General features: G+C 47.1%; 1 protein-coding gene and 1 non-coding gene across 5 annotated transcripts in view; both read left to right on the forward strand.

Moving 5' to 3' along the window:
* Nucleotides 1-18,072, forward strand: part of Mok (MOK protein kinase) — a 37,839-nt gene that overhangs the window by 2,841 nt on the left and 16,926 nt on the right. For 2 of the 4 annotated variants that reach the window (XM_069997547.1, XM_069997548.1), the window contains exons 1-4: nucleotides 4,346-4,737; nucleotides 6,440-6,554; nucleotides 9,099-9,188; nucleotides 10,689-10,759. In XM_069997547.1, the coding sequence (XP_069853648.1) occupies nucleotides 4,692-4,737; nucleotides 6,440-6,554; nucleotides 9,099-9,188; nucleotides 10,689-10,759 (322 nt within the window). In that variant the 5' untranslated portion in view covers nucleotides 4,346-4,691. Of the gene's footprint in view, nucleotides 1-4,340; nucleotides 4,738-6,439; nucleotides 6,555-9,098; nucleotides 9,189-10,688; nucleotides 10,760-18,072 lie in introns of those variants that run through there. The other 2 variants (XM_069997545.1, XM_069997546.1) reach the window with 2 other exon arrangements.
* LOC138810611 (U6 spliceosomal RNA) lies at nucleotides 13,566-13,674 on the forward strand. Its single transcript, XR_011367197.1, has one exon. It is a non-coding gene; the product is annotated as a U6 spliceosomal RNA (small nuclear RNA).

Genomic DNA, 18,072 nt, shown 5'->3' on the forward strand with positions numbered 1-18,072 from the left:
TCTAGTGCTTTACCACTTGAACCACAGTGACACTTCTGGTTTTTTGGTGGTTAATTGGAGATAAGAGTCTCACAGACTTTCCTGCCTGGGCTGGCTTTGAACCATGATCCTCAGATCTCAGCCTCCTGAGTAGCGAGGATTACAGCTGTAAGCCACCAGTGCCTGGCTAAAAACACCTGTTTTAAGTGTAGTTTGCTGACTTTTGGCCACTGTAGACAGAAGTGCCTATACCTCCACAGTTAAGATGCGGCCTCTCCTATTGCTTCCACTTTTCTCTGTGCCCTTCTTCACTCTGGCTCAGGGATAATTAATATGCTTTTTGCTGCTAAAATGTTGCCTTTTCTAGGATTTACTAACAATTAAATGTAAGGCATGAATATATAAAAGTATGTGGTTGTGGGGCCCTGGTTGCGGTGCACCTGTAATCATAGCCATGAGGAGGCTGAGATCCAGAGGACCACAGTTCAAAGCCAGCTTAGGCAGATAAGTCCACAAGACCTTATCTTCAAAATAACCAGCAAAATTTAGGGCTGGGGATGTGGCTTAAGTGGTAAAGTTCCGGCTGAACAAACAAAAACTGCATTCAAACCCCAGTACCTGGGGTGGGAGGAAAAGATACATAGTCTTTTGAATCTGGCTTCTTTGAAAAAATGATAACTTGTAGTCTAAGCCAGTAGCTTTCTGAGCAGGGTCCCATTGTATGTGTATCTTTGTGCATTTATCCATTCCCTACTCTGAGCACTTGGCTTGTTTCCCTGTTAGGGATTCTGGTTAAGAAAGTTGCTTTGAACCTTTATGTACTAGTCTGTGTGAGCCTATCTTCCTGACTATGAGATAAATTCCTAAGAGGAGAATAGCTGGTTTATGAGTGTTTTATATATTTAACTTTAGAAGAAATTGCTAAGCTGTTTCTTCTTGGGGGTGTGTGCTGGTTCTCGGGCTTGAATTCAGGGCCTGGAGCTCACCCTTGATTTTTTTTCTGTCAAGGCTAGCGTATCTTCTATTTTGTTCTTACATTGTTTCACTGTTATTGTGAAGGTGTTAGCAGGAGCGTTACTGTTCCGGCTGTTTCTTGTTAGTGTATGGCCTAGCATTTACTGCCCATCTTTGCTAACACGTGGTATTGCCTATCTTTAATTTTAGCCATTCTAGTGAGGCAACTCCAAAGTGTTAAGAGCTGGTTGTTCTCCATGCTTTGGTTAGGTAGTGATCTCATTGTTGACGGGCTGAGGTGCCACCGGTGTCGGGGAGGCTGAGGAGCCTCGCTGCTGCGGGCTGACTGCATGGGAGCTGAGCACCACCGTGACGGTTATTCAAGAGTTTTATTCATTTATCCTCCCACAACCAGAATGTGTTCCTTTTCACCCTCACTCCTGTTGCAGATGGTGCCCCTTGTATGTTGGCGACTTCCGTTTCTCAGGGGCTGTCATGAGCTGGGCTGTCAGTGGAAAGCACCGTGTGGTGGGTGTCGTGTCACTCACCCGCTCACTCTGCCAGTGAGATCTGCTCGCTCAGGGGAGAGGGCAGCAGTGTGGCCGGGAGATTGGTTTAGGGGACTCCCTGGCCTGCCCTCCCTGCTTTGCTGCTTACTGACGAGCCCCTGGATGAGCTGCTTGACCTCTCTGAGCCTTAGCTCTCCATTTAGAAGTGGGGCCAGTGGCATGCCTGAGGCATAGCTCCTGCCACCTGCCACCGGATCTCAGTATCCAGCAGCATTTTCAGTTCAGAAGCCAGGGCTCAGCCGGGCGCTGGTGGCTCACGCCTGTAATCCTAGCTACTCAGGAGGCTGAGATCTGAGGATCGCAGTTCAAAGCCAGCCCGGGCAGGAGAGACCGTGAGACTCCTATCTCCAATAAAACCACCAGAAAACCGGAAGTGGTGCTGTAGCTCAAGTGGTAAACCCTTGCCTTGAGCTGAAGAGCTGAGGGACAGTGCCCAGGCCCAGAGTTCAAGCCCCATGACCGACAAAAAAAAAAAGAAAACTGGAAGTGGCGCTATGGCTCAAGTGGTAGAGCACTCACCTTGAGCTGAAAAGCACAGGGACAGCCAAGCCCAGAGTTCAAGCCCCACAACTGACCAAAAAGAAAAAGAAAGGAAGGCAGGCAGGGAGGGAGGAAGGGAGGGAATACTGAGAGACAAACAGGGCTGGGCCCGCCACCAAGTGGTAGAGCACTTGGCTAGCATGTGCAAGGCCTTCGGTGCTGGAATCCTCAGTATCCCACATCCCTCCAGCAATCCCCCATGGCAGGGAATTTTTGTTTGGTTTTGGTTTTTGTGCTGATAACTGGGGCTTGAACTCAGGGCCTGGGCACTCTCCCTTAGCTTTTTTAGTTCTAGCGCTTGAGCCACACAGCTCCACTACTAGTTTGTTTGTTTGTTTTTTGGTGATTAATTATAGATCTAAGTCTCTCAGATTTTTCCTACTGGATTGGCTTTGAACTGTGATCCTCAGATCTCAGCCTCCTGAGTGGCTAGGATTACAGATGTGAGCCACTGGTGCTGGCACCTTAGGTTTTTGTTTTGTTTTGTTTTTGGCCAGTCCTGGGGCTTGAACTCAGGGCCTGGGCTCTCTCCCTGAGCCTCTTTGTGTTCAAGGCTAGCACTCTACCATGAGTCACAGCACCACTTCCAGCTTTTACTTTTTCTTTTTCTCTTTCTTTCTTTCTTTTTTTTTGGGGGGGAGGTCCGGTCGTGGGGCCTGAACTCTGGGCCTGGGCGCTGTCCCTCAGCTCTTCAGCTCAAGGCTAGCACTCTACCACTTGAGCCACAGTGCCACTTCTGGCTTTTTTCTTTTTTGCTTATGTGGTACTGAGGAATCGAACCCAGGGCCTCAGGCATGCAAGCACTCTACCACTGAGCCACCTTCCCAGCCCCAACTTCCAACTTTTTCTGTGTACGTGGTGCTGAGGAATGGAACCCAGGGCTTCATGTGTGCTAGCAAGCCCTCTACCACTGAGCTACCTTCCCAGAATTTTTTTTTTTTTTTTTTTTTTTTTTTTTTTTGCCAGTCATGGGACCTGAACTATGGGCCTGGGCACTGTCCCTCAGCTCTTCAGCTCAAGGCTAGCGCTCTACCACTGGAGCCACAGTGCCACTTCCAGCTTTTTCTGCTTATGTGGTGCTGAGGAATCGAACCCAAGGCCTCATGCATGCAAGGCAAGCACTGTACCACTGAGCCACCTTCCCAGCCCCATACCTTCCCAGTATTTTTATCATGAGTCAGCACCTGGTATGCAGGTACATGCTTGTCAGATAGCTTACTTTTTCTTTTCTGATAATTTCCCCCTTGCCAACATTTCTTCCTTGTGAGGTTGTATGTGGGTCAGAGGTTTGTAGGGAAAACAAGTACAGCAGTTTCCTCTCAGAAGGAAACCATGGCCCAGTTCTTCTGCTTATAGGAAGGTTTAACTGTGTGTGCTCCCTTCAATATATGCTGGCCTCCCCTCTCACAGACTCCAAAACCTCCAAAGGAGTCATATTTGCCTACTAACTTCTAGTAACTTTTTTTTTTTTTTTTTTTGTCCTGGGACTTGAACTAAGGGCCTGGGCACTGTCCCTGAGTTCTCTTGCTCAAGGCTGGTGTTCTACCACTTTGAGCCACAGCTCCATTTCTGGTTTTTGAGTGGTTAGTTGGAGATAAAAGTCCCTCAGGTATGCTTGTACATAGGGATCTTGTGCTGAAGCTGTTAATAAATTATTTTGTAGTGAAACTTAAAAAAAAAAAAAAGTCCCTCAGGGACTTTTTTTTGTTGTTGGTTGTGGGGCCTGAACTCTGGGCCTGGGCGCTGTCCCTCAGCTCTTCTGCTCAAGGTTAGCCCTCTACCACTTGAACCACAGCCCCACTGCTGGCTTTTTCTGCATATGTGGTGCTGAGGAATCAAACCCAGGACCTCATGCATGCAAGGCAAGCGCTCTACCACTGAGCCACCTTCCCAGCCCTTCACAGGGACTTTTTTTTTTTTTTTGCCTGGGCTGGGTCTGAACTGTGATCCTCAGATCTCAGCCTCCTGAGTAGCTAGGATTACAGGCATGAGTTCCTGGCCCCTAGCTGTAGTAACTTGTTTTGTTTTAGTTGGTTGTGGGGCTTGAACTCTGAGCCTGAGCGCTGTCCCTCAGCTCATCAGCTTAAAGCGAGCGCTCTACCACTTGAGCCACAGAATCACAGTTTTTCTGTTGGTTAATTGGAGATAAGAGTCTTATGGACTTTCCTGCCCAGGCTGGCTTTGAGCCACAATCCTCAGATCTCAGCCTCCTGAGTAGCTAGGGTTACAGGCGTGAGCCACCAGCCCCGGGCAGCACCTCACCCTTGAGAGGAGCTGTGCAGTGAGGGCCTTCCAGAGGAAGGTATGGAATAGTGGCCTTGGGACCCCGGCGGGCACTGGCAGCTATGCCTCGTTGATAACAGGTGCTCTGATGACAAGGAAAAAAGTAGGTGATTCTGACAGAGGGTGTTCTGCAAACACTTGACTTCTGCTCAAGTGATAACTGTCATTGTCACCAAAGCAGGGAAAATCAAGGGAACTAAGACAAAAGAGGAGTCCAAAGCTTGGTGCGGGTGACTCCTGTCCGCAATCCTGGTTACTCAGAAGGCTGAGATCCAGAGCATCGGGCTTAACGCCAGCCCAGGCAGAACAGTCTAGGAGGCTCCATCACCATCAAACAACCAACAGAAAGCTGGCACGGCTCAAGTGATGGAGTACCAGCTGAGCAAGCAGGAGGCCTTGAGTTCAAATCCAGGTACTGACTGTAGATAGATAGATAGATAGATAGATAGATAGCCAGCTTAATGAGTCATGCTGACTGTTTTATTTGTTTCTGTGAGCTTTGTAGCACTATACCAAATACCTGGTAATTTTTTTTTCTTTTTTGCCTGACATGGGCTAGCTAGGATGACAGGTGTGAGCCGCTGGTGCTCTGCAGAGGTGTATTTTGATTCATGATGCTGGAGGTTTAAGGCTAAAATGAGGCAGCCCCGCTTGTGCCTCAGTTAAGCTGAGTCCATCATTGGAATGAATTCAGCCACCTCAAGCAGGAAGTGGAAAGAAAGGACTGACGAGCCCACTCCCAAAGCACCTGAGGATGCCGGGTTTGACCCGCCCCTAAGGAGCCTCAGTACTTGCAGTAGTGTGGCCAGGAGCAACCTTTATATGTGCCCTTTTGAAGGGCGCTCCCCCAGACTTGAGTGCTGTAAGTCCTGAACAGAATCCTGAGATGGCCCAGTGAGTGAGAATGAAGGAAGTCAGAAAGCAGTACGGGCTTTAGTTAATAATAATCCACCAAAGGTGACTTGTTAATCATGACAAAGGGGCCATGTAGAAGATGCTAATAATAGAGGAAGCAGGTGCGGGGTAGGTGGGAGTGCTCTACTGTCTCCACATTTTTTTCTTTAAATTTAAAAATTAATTTGAAAAAATGGTACGTTGGGTTGGGGATGTGGCTCAGTGGTAGCATGCTTATTTAGCATGTGTGAGGTCCTAGGTTCTATCCCCAGCACTAAAAAAAAAGGCACAGGACGTATGATAAGCTACTTAGAATGTACTTTGTTTTAAAAAATTATTTGGGCCTTTGGGCATTCAAGGTAAGTATTCTGTGGCTTTGTTTATTTTTGTGTTAGCTATGAATGAATCACCTATGCTTAATTTCACAGCATATAATTAAGAAAAAAAATTCTCTTGGGCAGTTTGTGATCTGAGGATCACATGATTTCTAGAGATGGTCTGACCTGGGAGATGAAGGGAGTGGTCAGTCTGTGTGGTGGGCCCCTTTGCTGACCAGGCTGGATCCTTCCATCGCTGGAAGGCCCACAGGCCCACTCTCTGCTATGGTGTTCTGCCGTTTCTTCTCCTATTCTTTGGGGTATGGAATCTATGCAGCCCACAGGACTTTTGCTGGCAGGGCTCTCCACGCCTGCCGCTTCCGGGTAGGAAGGCACACTTCTACCCTGTGCCTGTCATTGTCTAGATGCCCCTTCACCAGGAGGAGGGAACTGGAGGCTTGCGGCCCGGGTGATGGTGGTGGCCAAGCCACGCAACTTTCAGAAAGTGAGGCCTGTGAGACTTGCAGGCAGCCGTTGCTGAGTGGATGCTCTGTGGGACAGGGGTGAAGATGGAGATGCTCAGAGGCTTCCGGTGGCCGCGTGGCACCTACCCAGTGCCACAGCTGAGGCCCTGCCCTCGCCAGCCACTGCACGGTGGCTGGGCCTCTCATCGCTGGCCAGAGTGCAGTGGGGTGGTTCCTACTTAAGCAGAGCGGCAGGAGGGTGGGGGGGGGCAAGCAGGGATCTTTGGGGTGCCATGCAATATGGCTTCTCCTTATGGGAAGACAGTGAACCAGAGAACCGTGATCAGCATATGCTGCGAAATGATATCAAATATATCATCACTTGATGGGAAGTGATATAAAATATATCAAACTTTTTTCTAATTATTTTAAATTATAGACTATAAAGCAATTGGCAAAATAGGAGAGGGAACATTTTCTGAAGTTATGAAGATGCAGAGCCTAAGAGACGGAAACTACTACGCATGCAAGCAAATGAAGCAGCACTTTGACAGGTAGGTTGTGCGCTCGCTGATACCCAACATGGAGGTGCCTTCAATCAGCACGCATGGCTGACACCCACCATGCATGTGCCTTTTTTTTTTTTTTGGGTCCGGTCATGGGGCCTGAACTCTGGGCTTGGGCGCTGTCCCTCAGCTCTTCAGCTCAAGGCTAGTGCCCTACCACTTGAGCCACAGCGCCACTTCCGGCTTTTTTCTTTTTGCTTATATGGTGCTGAGGAATCGAACCCAGGGCCTCAGGCATGCAAGGCAAGCGCTCTACCACTGAGCCACCTTCCCAGCCCCTGCCTTTTTGTTTTTATATTGTCTTTTTTTTCCTTTTTGGATTTAATGAGTTTACATAAAAAATTAGGTAGCCAGGCACCAGTGGCTCATGCCTGTAATCCTAGCTACTTGGGAGGCTGAGATCTGAGGATTGCAGTTCAAAGCCAGCCCAGGGAAGAGAGTCCATGAGACTCTTACCTCCAGTTAACCACAGAGAACCAGAAGTGACACTGTGGCTCAAGTGGTAGAGCATTTGCCTTGAGCTGAAGAGCTCAGGGACAACACCCAGGCCCAGAGTTCAAGCCCCACAACCAACAAAAAAGAAAAGATGTAATTTTACATCCAAGAAATAAAAAATCTTTGAAACAAATACAAAGAGTGCAAGGATTTGAACCAAGTTTACACTAAAAAAAGTTCATCTCATTGCATCACAGTATGCAAATACATTCACAGCTTCTGTTACAAACATGGAACTAAATTTCAGAAAGAACATACAATGTTAATAGTACCTCCATGGAAGCTGATCTCCTGCTAGCCCAAACTCTACATTGTATTTAAGCATCCCTGGATAATTCTGCTTAACCAACCTCAGTCACAGAACCAGCACTAAAGTCTCATGGAAGTAAGTCCATATAAGAATTAAATATGCCGGACGCTGGTGGCTCACGCCTATAATCCTAGCTACTCAGGAGGCTGAGATCTGAGGATCTCGGTTCAAAGCCAGCCCGGGCAGGAAAGACTGTGAGACTCCTATCTCCAATAAACCACCAGAAAACCGGAAGTGGCGCTGTAGCTCAAATGGTAGAGCACTGGCCTTGAGCTGAAGAGCTGAGGGACAGCGCCCAGGCCCAGAGTTCAAGCCCCATGACCAACAATAAAAAAAAAAAAAAAGAATTAAATATTTAAAATATGAAATGTTCTTTATATTAAGTGCCATGTGGGAGCGCAGCTGACTCCAAAGATGACACACGCACCTTTAGTCAGTACGTGGGCCTTGGCCTTGCTCGGAAAATTTATTCATTCAATGACATATAAGGGACAATCAGATTTCCTTGGACAGTAAGGATTATTGGCTAATGGAATCTTTATTTATTTAGCCAGTCCTAGGGCTTGAGCTGAAGGCCTGGGCACTGTCCCTGAGCTTCTTTTGCTCAAGGCTAGCTCTCTACCACTTGAGCCACAGTGCCCCTTCTGGCTTTTTCTGATTATGTGGTGCTGAGGAATTGAACCTAGGGCCTTATGCATGCTAGGCAAGCCCTCTATCACTAAGCCACATTCCCAGCCCTGGACTATCTATTACACTGGCATTTTCCTCACATTCAAGTGTATTATAATACCATCAATGTTACAAGAATTTTGAGTTGTGAAAGCCTTACAACAGTTGTGTTGTATGGTAGGTTTTTATGAATCAGACCTTAATCTAATTGTATTAGTTGTTTTTGCAACTTAATTAGTTGTGAAGAAGATAACATATTGATACAATAAAAAGAATGTTCCAGCCTGGCACCTATAGTTCATGCCTATGATCTAGCTACTCAGGAGGCTGAGATCTGAGGATCATGGTTGGAAGCCATCCCCGGCAAAAAAAGTCCTCATGAGACTCTTATCTCTAATAAACTACTTTAAAAAGCCAGAAGTGGTGTTGTGGCACTAGTGATAGAGCGCTAGCCTTGAGCACAAAAAGGCTCAGGGACAGCACCCAGACCCTGAGTTCAAGCCCCAGCACTGGCAATAAAATAAAATAAAAATGTAAACAAATAAAGAGAAGGGGAATGGGTCTGCTCCTGGAACTAAAAATTCTGTTTCTTTGTTTGTTTTTGTCAGTGGGGCCTGAACTCTGGGCCTGGGCACTGTCCCCCAACTCTTCAAGGCTAGCACTCTACCACTTGAGCCACAGTACTACTTCCAGCTTTTTCTGCTTTTGTGGTGCTGAGAAATTGAACCTAGGGCCTCATGCATGCAAGGCAAGCGCTCTACCACTGAGCCACCTTCCCAGCCCCTAATCTTAATTATTAATAAATACTAATAATGTAATTGTAAATCTTTGTATCTATTTCTGCTTATTAATCTGTAGTAAAAGAAACTACCTAAGATTCTTTTATGATATTTAGATGGGCAAAAATAAGAAATAAGCTTTAGTTCAGTTTCTGGTAGGAAAATAAAATCCGATTTAACTTGTTTGGAATATTAGTGAAATTAATGAACATGCTTTAATAACTAGTGTTAAAGTTGACCTAATTGTAAACAAAGTATCTGTTTTTACCTATACAATAGCATTGATCAGGTGAACAGTCTGCGGGAGATTCAAGCCCTGAGGCGCCTGAACCCGCACCCCAACATCCTCACACTATACGAAGTGGTTTTGTAAGTATTTTGGAGCTTGAAAAGTGATCTCACTGTAGCAGTTCTCTCCTTAAGGACACTGTGAGGCTGGGAAGGTGGCTCAGTGGTAGAGCGCTTGCCTTGCATGCATGAGGCCCTGGGTTCGATTCCTCAGCACCACATAAGCAGAAAAAGCCAGAAGTGGGGCTGTGGCTCAAGAGCTAGAGCACTAGTTGAAGAACTGAGGGGCAGCACCCACACTTAGAGTTCAGGCTCTATGACCAATCACAAAAAGAAAAAGAAGGGGCTGGGAAGGTGGCTCAGTGGTAGAGGGCTTGCCTTGCATGCCAGAGGCCCTGGGTTCGATTCCTCAACACCACATTAGCAAAAAGAAAAAAGCCGGAAGTGGTGCTGTGGCTCAAGTGGTAGAGCACTAGCCTTGAGCTGAAGAGCTGAGGGACAGTGCCCAGGCCCAGAGTTCAGGCCCCACGACCAGACCCAAAAAAAAAAAGAAAAAAAAAGAAAATAAAGGACACTGTGGTTAGACACAGCGTATTTGCTGGTCCTGCAGCATCACAGTGGCTCTGTGTAGGTGAGCCTAGTCATAAACGCCCTCCGGGCCTCCAAGAGGCGATATCCTTGTGGGACAGCACAACTGACTGGTATTTTGGGGGCCTTGCATCTCTCCTTGTCCTGCTAGCCGCAACTTGGCCATTTCCATAGCCTTTCTAACAATCATTGATGTCATTTCTGGACAGTTTCCATTTCTGTTCTAATTATAGAACAGTTTCCATAACATTGACCTACTAAGCAAGAAGGCACTGTACACTACCCGAGGGCACCGCCCTGGCCCACGGTCTGCCCAGCAGCTCTGCTGTGCACACTCGCCCCTCGCAGGCTCCCCAGCAGGGAGTGGGCTGCGGGGCGTGCTGACACGGGAGGAGCGCCTTGCTCCTGCTGTGGAAGCTGTGCTTGCTCCTGCTGTGGAAGCTGTGCGGCGGCTCTGGGGGAGCTGGGCTGTTAAATCCCTGCCACTGAGGCGTGGGAGATTTTCACCAGAGGATGAGACACTGCAGACTTAAATCCACATAACCTTCACAGAGTCTCCCGTGGTCCCCTCGCAGACTCTGAGGCCCTGCAGTGCTCTGTGCCGGCCTCGCGTGGGACGCCAGCTCCTGGCCCGGGGTGTGCTCCCCACTGTCAGTTTTCTTCATCACGTGCAGTGATTTAAGTAAATTCAAACTGAACATGCAAACCTCTTTTCTTCTTTCTGCCGGCAACTAATTCTATATATCTATAAATTTAGATTTATAGGTAGATATTTAAAGGGATTCTAGAATTTTGCTTAAAGTAGTATTGTAAAATAATTTTAGCTGAAATATTATTTTAAAAATCAAATCCTCTACTATTCCAATAACTACATAGCAGCCTTCATTGGTGTGGGAATTCCTTATGTTACTAGAAATATGCACAACTAAATTAGATATTTGATTCTATTTTCTGCTTAGGACAAAAGAACTTAAAACTTGCTTTCTTCTTCAGTGACAGAAAATCTGGTTCTCTTGCACTAATATGTGAACTTATGGACATGAATATTTATGAGCTAATTCGAGGTATGTAGACTATTTTGAAAGCTAATCTGAGGGTCTCTTCTGTAGTTCACATATGCTTTGTAGTTCTTCAGGTCACTGGCCACTGCACCATGGTGCTTTGTGAGTTACCAAGCGTATAGTGCAGGACCGTGTGCCACAGGAAGGCATTTTCCTGGCCCCTAACCTACCGAGAACACAGTTATAAACAGAAGGGAAGCTCCAGGGAATAAAGCCCACTGGAGGCTGACACGCCCCCCCCCCCGCCCCCCTCCCAGCCTTCCTCAAGCAGGACCCTGCTGTACTCATGTGCTGTCCCACTCTGAGGTCTGTCTGCTCCTTTCTTTGCTTTGTTCTGTCCTGTGCTCAAAACAAGGCAAATACAACATTGAGAAGCTGGGTGACATAATTATGTCTCATGCCTGTAATCCTAGACACTCAGAGAGAGTGCTGAGATCTGAGGATCATGATTTGAAGCCAACCCTGGCAGGAATGTCTGTGATACCTTTACCTCCAGTTAACCACCAAAAAGGTGAATCTGGAGCTGAGGCTCCAGTGAAAGAGTGCTGGCCTTGAACAAAAAAAAGCTCAGGGACATCCCTCATGCCCTGAGTTCAGTCCCCAAGACTAGCACCCAAAACCTCCCCAAAATAAACAGAATTTCTCTGTGACCCAGCCATACCACTTTTATGCATCTACCAGTCAGGATATGGTAAAGATACTTGAATGTATTAAGAAAATATGGTACCTGTACACATAGAATCTTACTTATCCATTAGAAACAGTAAGATTAGCCAAGTGCTGGTGGCTCACACCTATAATCCTAGCAACTCAGGAGGCTGAAATCTGAGGATCACAGTTCAAAGCCAGCCCAGGCAAGAAAGTCCATGAGATTCTGATCTCCGATAAAACCACCAGAAAATCAGAAGTGGCACTGTGGCTCAAATGGTAGAGTGCTAGCCTTGAGCTGAAGAGCTGAGGGACAGCGCCCAAGCCCAGAGTTCAAACCCCAGGACCCACCAAAAAAAAAAAAAAAAAAACAGTAAGATTATGTCATTTGCAGACAAATGAATGGATCATGCTAAGTGAAGTAAGCCAGCCTCAGAGGGGCAAATGGCTCATGTTGTGTCTCACACGTAGACGCTAGATCTAAAATACAAATATGTGTGCTAACATATACAGGCACTATGCATATACACACCAACAAGATGACTAAAGGAGGGTCTGCATAGGTCAGGGATCCTAAGGTGGAACTCCTCTGAACAACAAATGTACTGTTTATCAAAATGAATATCAGGAAGTGGAAACATGTTTTGGGAGGTGGGCAGGGGGAGGGGGCACAGGAATGGAGGGAGAAAGGGTGACCAAATGTAGTCCTTATATTCAATATGCATTATGTAAAAAATGAACTGTAAACTTGCGGGGAGGGAAAGGTGTAGGTGGGATGGTGAACATGTGGGAAAACAAAGGAAGGGGTGACATTGACCAAGAAGCACTGTTCTCACAGCCTGACTTATGGAATTGTGACCACTTTGTACAAGCGTGCGTGTGTGTGTGTGTGTGTGTGTGTGTGTGTGTGTGTGTGTGTGTGTGTACCAATCCTGAAGCTTGAACCCAGCATTTGGTTTCTCTCTCTTTTTTGGGGGGGAGGGGTCCAGTTGTGGGGCCTGAACTCTGGGTCTGGGCGCTGTCCCTCAGCTCTTCAGCTCAAGGCTAGCGCTCTACCACGTGAGCCACAGCACCACTTCCAGCTTTTTTCTTTTTGTTTATGTGGTGCTGAGGAATTGAACCCAGGGCCTCAGGCATGCAAGGCAAGGCAAGCGCTCTACCACTGAGCCACCTTCCCAGCCCTCTTTTTTGTTTTTTTGTTTTTTTTGGTCGGTCATGGGGCTTGAACTTTGGGCTTGGTAGCTGTCCCTGCCCTCTTCAACTCAAGGCGAGTGCTCTACCACTTGAGCCACCGTACCACTTCCGGTTTTCTAGTGGTTTATTGGAGATACGAGTCTCACGGACTTTCCTGCCTGGGCTGGCTGTGAACTGCAATCCTCAGATCTCAGTCACCTGAGTAGCTAGGATTACAGGTATGAGCCACCAACGCCCAGCTTTGAACCCAGCATTTGTTTTTGTTTTTTTTTTTTTGGTCCAGCTGTGGGCCTGAACTCTGGGCCTGGGCGCTGTACCTCAGCTCTTCAGCTCAAGGCTAGCACTCCACTACTTGAGCTACAGCACCACTTTTGGCTTTTTTTTTTTTTTTCTGCTTATATGGTGCTGAGGAATTGAACCCAGGGCCTCATGCATGCAAGGCAAGCGCTCTACCACTGAGCCACATTCCCAGCCCTGAACCCAGCATTTGGGTGCTATCCCTGAGCATCTTTATTCAAGGCTAGCACTCTATCACTTGAGCCACAGCACCATTTCTGACTTTTTGATAGTTAATTGGAGATAATAATCTCATGGGCAGCCGCCGGTGGCTCACGCCTGTAATCCTAGCTACTCAGGAGACTGAGATCTGAGGATCACGGTTCAAAGCTATCCTGGGCAGGAAAGTCCGTGAAACTCTTATCTCCACTAAACCACCTGAAAACTGGAAGTGGCGCTGTAGCTGAAGTGGTAGAGCGCTTGCCTTGAGCTGAAGAGCTGAGGGACAGCGCCCAGGCCCAGAGTTCAAGCCCCACGACCGACAAAAAAAAAAAATCTCATGGGCTTTCTTGTCTGGGCTGGCTTTGAACTGTTATCCTCAGATCTCAGCTTCTTGAGTAGCTAGGATTATAGGGATGAGCCACTAGCACCTATTCTACTTAGTACAACTATTTAGTAATTTTTTTTTAAAGTGCTTACTTCAGGGACACATACACTAAAATTATGATACAATATAGCAAAGATTAGCTTGGCTCCTGCACCAAGATAATTCACAAGTTTTTGAAGCATTCCATATTTGAAAACAAAACACAACACAACAAGGCAGAGCCTTCCCCAGAAGAGCTCTCACGAGGCAGAGTTGCCCGCTGGGGATCTTTATACCGGCTCTCAGATTCCAGGGTGATCCTTTGTTTCCTTCCTTTGGAACAATAAAATACTGTTTAGGAAAGCTTGTGGCCTTAGGTGACCTCAGCCAGAGGAGCCACAGGGAGTGGAGGCCAGGAGGCAAGCCCTGGCCTCCACAAGCAAGCGCCCTGGGGGGGGGGTCTGGCCTCCTGAGGCTGGATTAGATGCCAGAAAAGATGAGCCACCACTAGAAAGCAGTACTACCAGAGCCCGCCTGGGACTGGGGGGAACAAGCGAAAAGAACAAGCTGTGAGTAACTTCTTATGATGTGAGGTTGGATTTTAGTGAAAGCATCATAGATGATTTTAAACTGTAGTATTTCAAGTAGCTGCTGAAGTGACATACTGTGGAAACTTAGACTGGGATGCTGCTCTTATGATGGGGGGGAAATATATGTACATACTCATGTACATGTAAATGAAGGGCAAGCATGGAAATCCACATTATCCTAGGTATCCTCAGAGAATTGGTTCTAGAAATTCTGGGATGCCAAATTTGGGGTAGTCTAGCCATTCTTTAGAATAAAATGGTATATTATCTGCATTTGTCCCATCACATCCTCCTGCACGACTGACAACATCTTTATGTTAGGCTCATGTGATGTGAATGGTTGTCTTGTATTGTTTACAAACAACCAGAAACAAAAGCTTGAGTACATGTTGAATACAGACAAAGGGTGGTGCACACCTGTAATCACTGAGGGGCTGGGAATGTGGCTGAGTGGTGCCTCACAGACATGAAGCCCTGGGTTCGATCCTCAGTACCACATATACAGAAAAAGCCTGAAGTGGCCCTGTGGCTCAAGAAGTAGAGTGCTAGCCTTGAGCAAAAGAAACTCAGGGACAGTGCCCAGGCTCTTGAGTTCAAGACCCAGAACTGGCCAAAAAAAAAAAAAAGTCTGAGATCTGAGAATTGTAGTTCATAGCTAGCTCTGGCAGGAAAGTCTGTGAGCTTTTTATCTCCAATAAGCCACCAGAAAACCGGAAGTGGCGCTGTGGCTCAAGTGGTAGAGTACTAGCGTTGAGCTGAAGAGCTCAGGGACAGCGCCCAGGCACAGAGACAGGTTCTAAAAAAAAATTTTAGTTGAATTCTCAGATGCCAAACCCACAAATACAGGAAGTACAGCTGCCAGTATTTCATTATATGATTAAAAGATATATGTGACACTGGGTACTGGCTCACACCTGTAATCCTAGCTACTCAAGAAGCTGAGATATGAGGATCATGGTTCAAAGCCAGTCTGGGTAGGAAAGTCTGAGACCCTTCTCCAATAAACTACTCAGAAAAAGCTAGAAGTGGTGCTGTGGCTCAAGTGGTAGAGCATTAATCTTGAGCACAAAGAGGCTCAGGGACAAGGCCCAGACATTTGAGTTCAAGCCCCAGGATGGGCAAAAAAAATTTTTTTTAAGTGATAGTAAATTATTAATGAAAATAATGTGAATAGGCACATTTTTCTACATCCAAAAAGATTGATGTACATTAATTGGTCAGAAAACTTTTGCATCTTTTTGGGAAAATAGGAGATTACAATATGTATATATTTATACACACACATATATAGCATACATATGTATAAATATACATATATAATCTATATATATGTTATATACTTTGTACATTTATTCTTTATTCACTCAGTCATCTGTTCTTTTTTTTTTTTTCATTTATGTGGTACTGAGGATTGAACCCTGGGCTTCACACATTCTAGGCAAGCCCTCTTCCACTAAGCCACATTCTCATTTCCTTCCTTCCTTCCTTCCCTACATTCCTTCCTTCCTTCCCTTCCTTCTCTCCCTTCCTTCCCTCCCTCCCTTCCTTTTTCCTTCCTCCTCCTCCTCCTCCTCCTATTGTGTGTATGTCTGTTGTGGGGCTTGTACAGTGGGCCTGGGCACTGTCCCTCAGCTCTTCAGCTCAAGGCAAGTATTCTACCACTTGAGCCACAGCTCCATTTCTGGTGTTCTGGTAGTTAATTGGAGATGAGAGTCTCATAGACTTTCCTGCTGGGCTGGCTTTGAACTGCGATCCTCAGATCTTAGCCTCCTGTGTAGCTAGGATTACAGGCATGAGACACCAGCACCGGCCTATCTTAGAATTCTTACTGTTGCTTCCTAAGGTACGGGCTCCGTGGCTCATGTTCATGGCAGCAGTGTGATCTGTGTCCTGAGATGATAAGGTCACCATTGGGCAGGTGAGGAATGAGTGTTTTCATAAAATGGTCCGTAAGTCCCCGAAAAGGAACCTGGGCAGCTGCTGTCGTAGTCCAATGACATAGCTGTGTAACCTCAAATTAGTGGTCTGGAAGCCAGCTGAAAGCAGGGAAAGCAAGGCAAGTATGGAGCCCAGGATCAGAGAGGTAGGAAGTCCCAAGCAAGTCAGTGCCAAGGAGATGGGGCTGGGATGGCTGGTGAGCTTTCTGTCCTTCTGGTGGCGTCTTGGAGGCAGAGGCTTTCCTCTGGAGGTTACCGTCACCGAGATGCCTCTCAGTCCTTGCTGTGCTGCAGGAGGCTCCCAGGTACAACCGAAAGCCCCTTTCAGTAAGTGCTACATGATAGAACCTGGGACCATGAAGAGCTTTAACTGGGGTACACACGCCACAGCTTTAACATGACGTTCGTGTCTTTTGTAGGCAGGGCCTCTGTCTGTGCACCAGATCCAAGAAGCTGCCTGCCATACAGTGTTCAGAAATATTGAAACTTGGGGACATCAGATGGCAGGGCTGAGGATGATGACTTACCCTTTTAATCCCAGCTATTCTGGAGAGGCAGATTGTAACTGGTCCTCCTTCGCAGATGAGGAAACTGAGGCTTATGGAATTTGTTGATAATCCAAACTAAAATTGCTAAGAGCTGGCAGAGCCAGGACTAAGTCTTTCATCTACCTCTGACTTTTTTTTTTTTTTTTTAACCAATGCTAGGACTTGAACTCTGGATCTGGGTGCCGTCCCTCAGCTCTTTAGCTCAAGGCTAGTGCTCTACCATTTGACCCACAGTGCCACTTCCAGCTTTTTCTGTGTATGTGATACTGAGGAATGGAACCCGGCGCTTTATGCAGGCTAGTCAAGCACTCTACCACTGAACCAACTTCCCAGCCCTGACTTTATGCTTGTGCTGTGTTGCTTCCCTGGGGTTCCCATCCCATCCCAGGTCCAAGCCTGATGGCAGATGGCACTGCTTTACTGTTTGCTCTTGTTGATGGCAGACCTGATTAATTGAAAACTACATCGGTCACTAAAGCTTCAGCACCAGAATAGCAATTCCTGTGACTTAGGTTACAATTGCCCTAGGCTCTTAGAATGTTCAGTAGATTGCTAAATACCAAAGGAGGATGAAAGCCGGGAAAGCAGGGAAGGACACGCATGCTGTCGTTAACTTGTCGTTTATGCACACAGAGTACAAGACTTGGCTCTGGCAGGAGCTCAGTGGGGGTGGGGGGGGGCGGGTCTTGTCACCGTGGAGTGAGGACAGCCATGGGACTGGCTTTCCTTCAAAGGATGCTGACTTGGTGAACGCCCAAGTCTGTCTGTGCACACCTAACTTCTTTTCAACATTATTGAGATTATACGAGACGTCGCATAGAAAGTAGGAACACCTGGTCAAACCTCCAGGGGTTCCTGAGGCTGGGGTTCCAGCCTCCCTCCCAAGTTACTCACTCAGGGTGCTTCATCTGTTTGTTGTTCCGGCTGGTGGAAAAGGAGAATCTGGTGGGGATCAGACACAGACTTGGGCTGGAAGTTTAGGGTCTGGGACGGGAGCCTGGGGGGTGGGGGGGACTGTGTCCAGACTGCTGGCCTCACCCTGTGCGGTCACCCTACAGAGGGGCCACAGGAGAGCGCCCCCAGCACCTCAGTTAGGGGATGGGTGAGGGAAACAAGGCAAGGAAGGTAGAACTCCAACAGGACTCTCCTGCTGGGCAGGCAAGAAATGCAGATTCCTAGGCTCTGTCCTGAGTCAGTGATATATTAGATCTGAAGTTGGGCCTTGAAAGCTACGTGTGTTTTGTCTGTGTCTGTGTCTGTGTGTACTGTGTCTGTGTGTTTGTGTCTGTGTGTCTGTGTCCGTGTCTGTTTCTGTGTATATGTGTACTGTGTCTGTGTGTGTGTGTGTGTGTACTGTGTCTGTGTGTGTGTGTGTGTGTACTGTGTCTGTGTATCTGTGTGTACTGTGTCTGTCTGTGTCTGTGTGTACTGTGGCTTGAACTCAGAGTCTTGCACTCTCCCTCAAGACTGCCACTCTACTACGCGAGTCATATCTTCACTTTCAGCTTTTGGTGGTTAATTGGAGGTAGGAGGCTTA

Source organism: Dipodomys merriami, unplaced genomic scaffold (genome assembly GCF_024711535.1).
Source record: "Dipodomys merriami isolate MVZ:Mamm:240054 unplaced genomic scaffold, mDipMer1.0.p SCAF_50, whole genome shotgun sequence".
Classification (NCBI taxonomy): Eukaryota; Metazoa; Chordata; class Mammalia; order Rodentia; family Heteromyidae; genus Dipodomys; species Dipodomys merriami.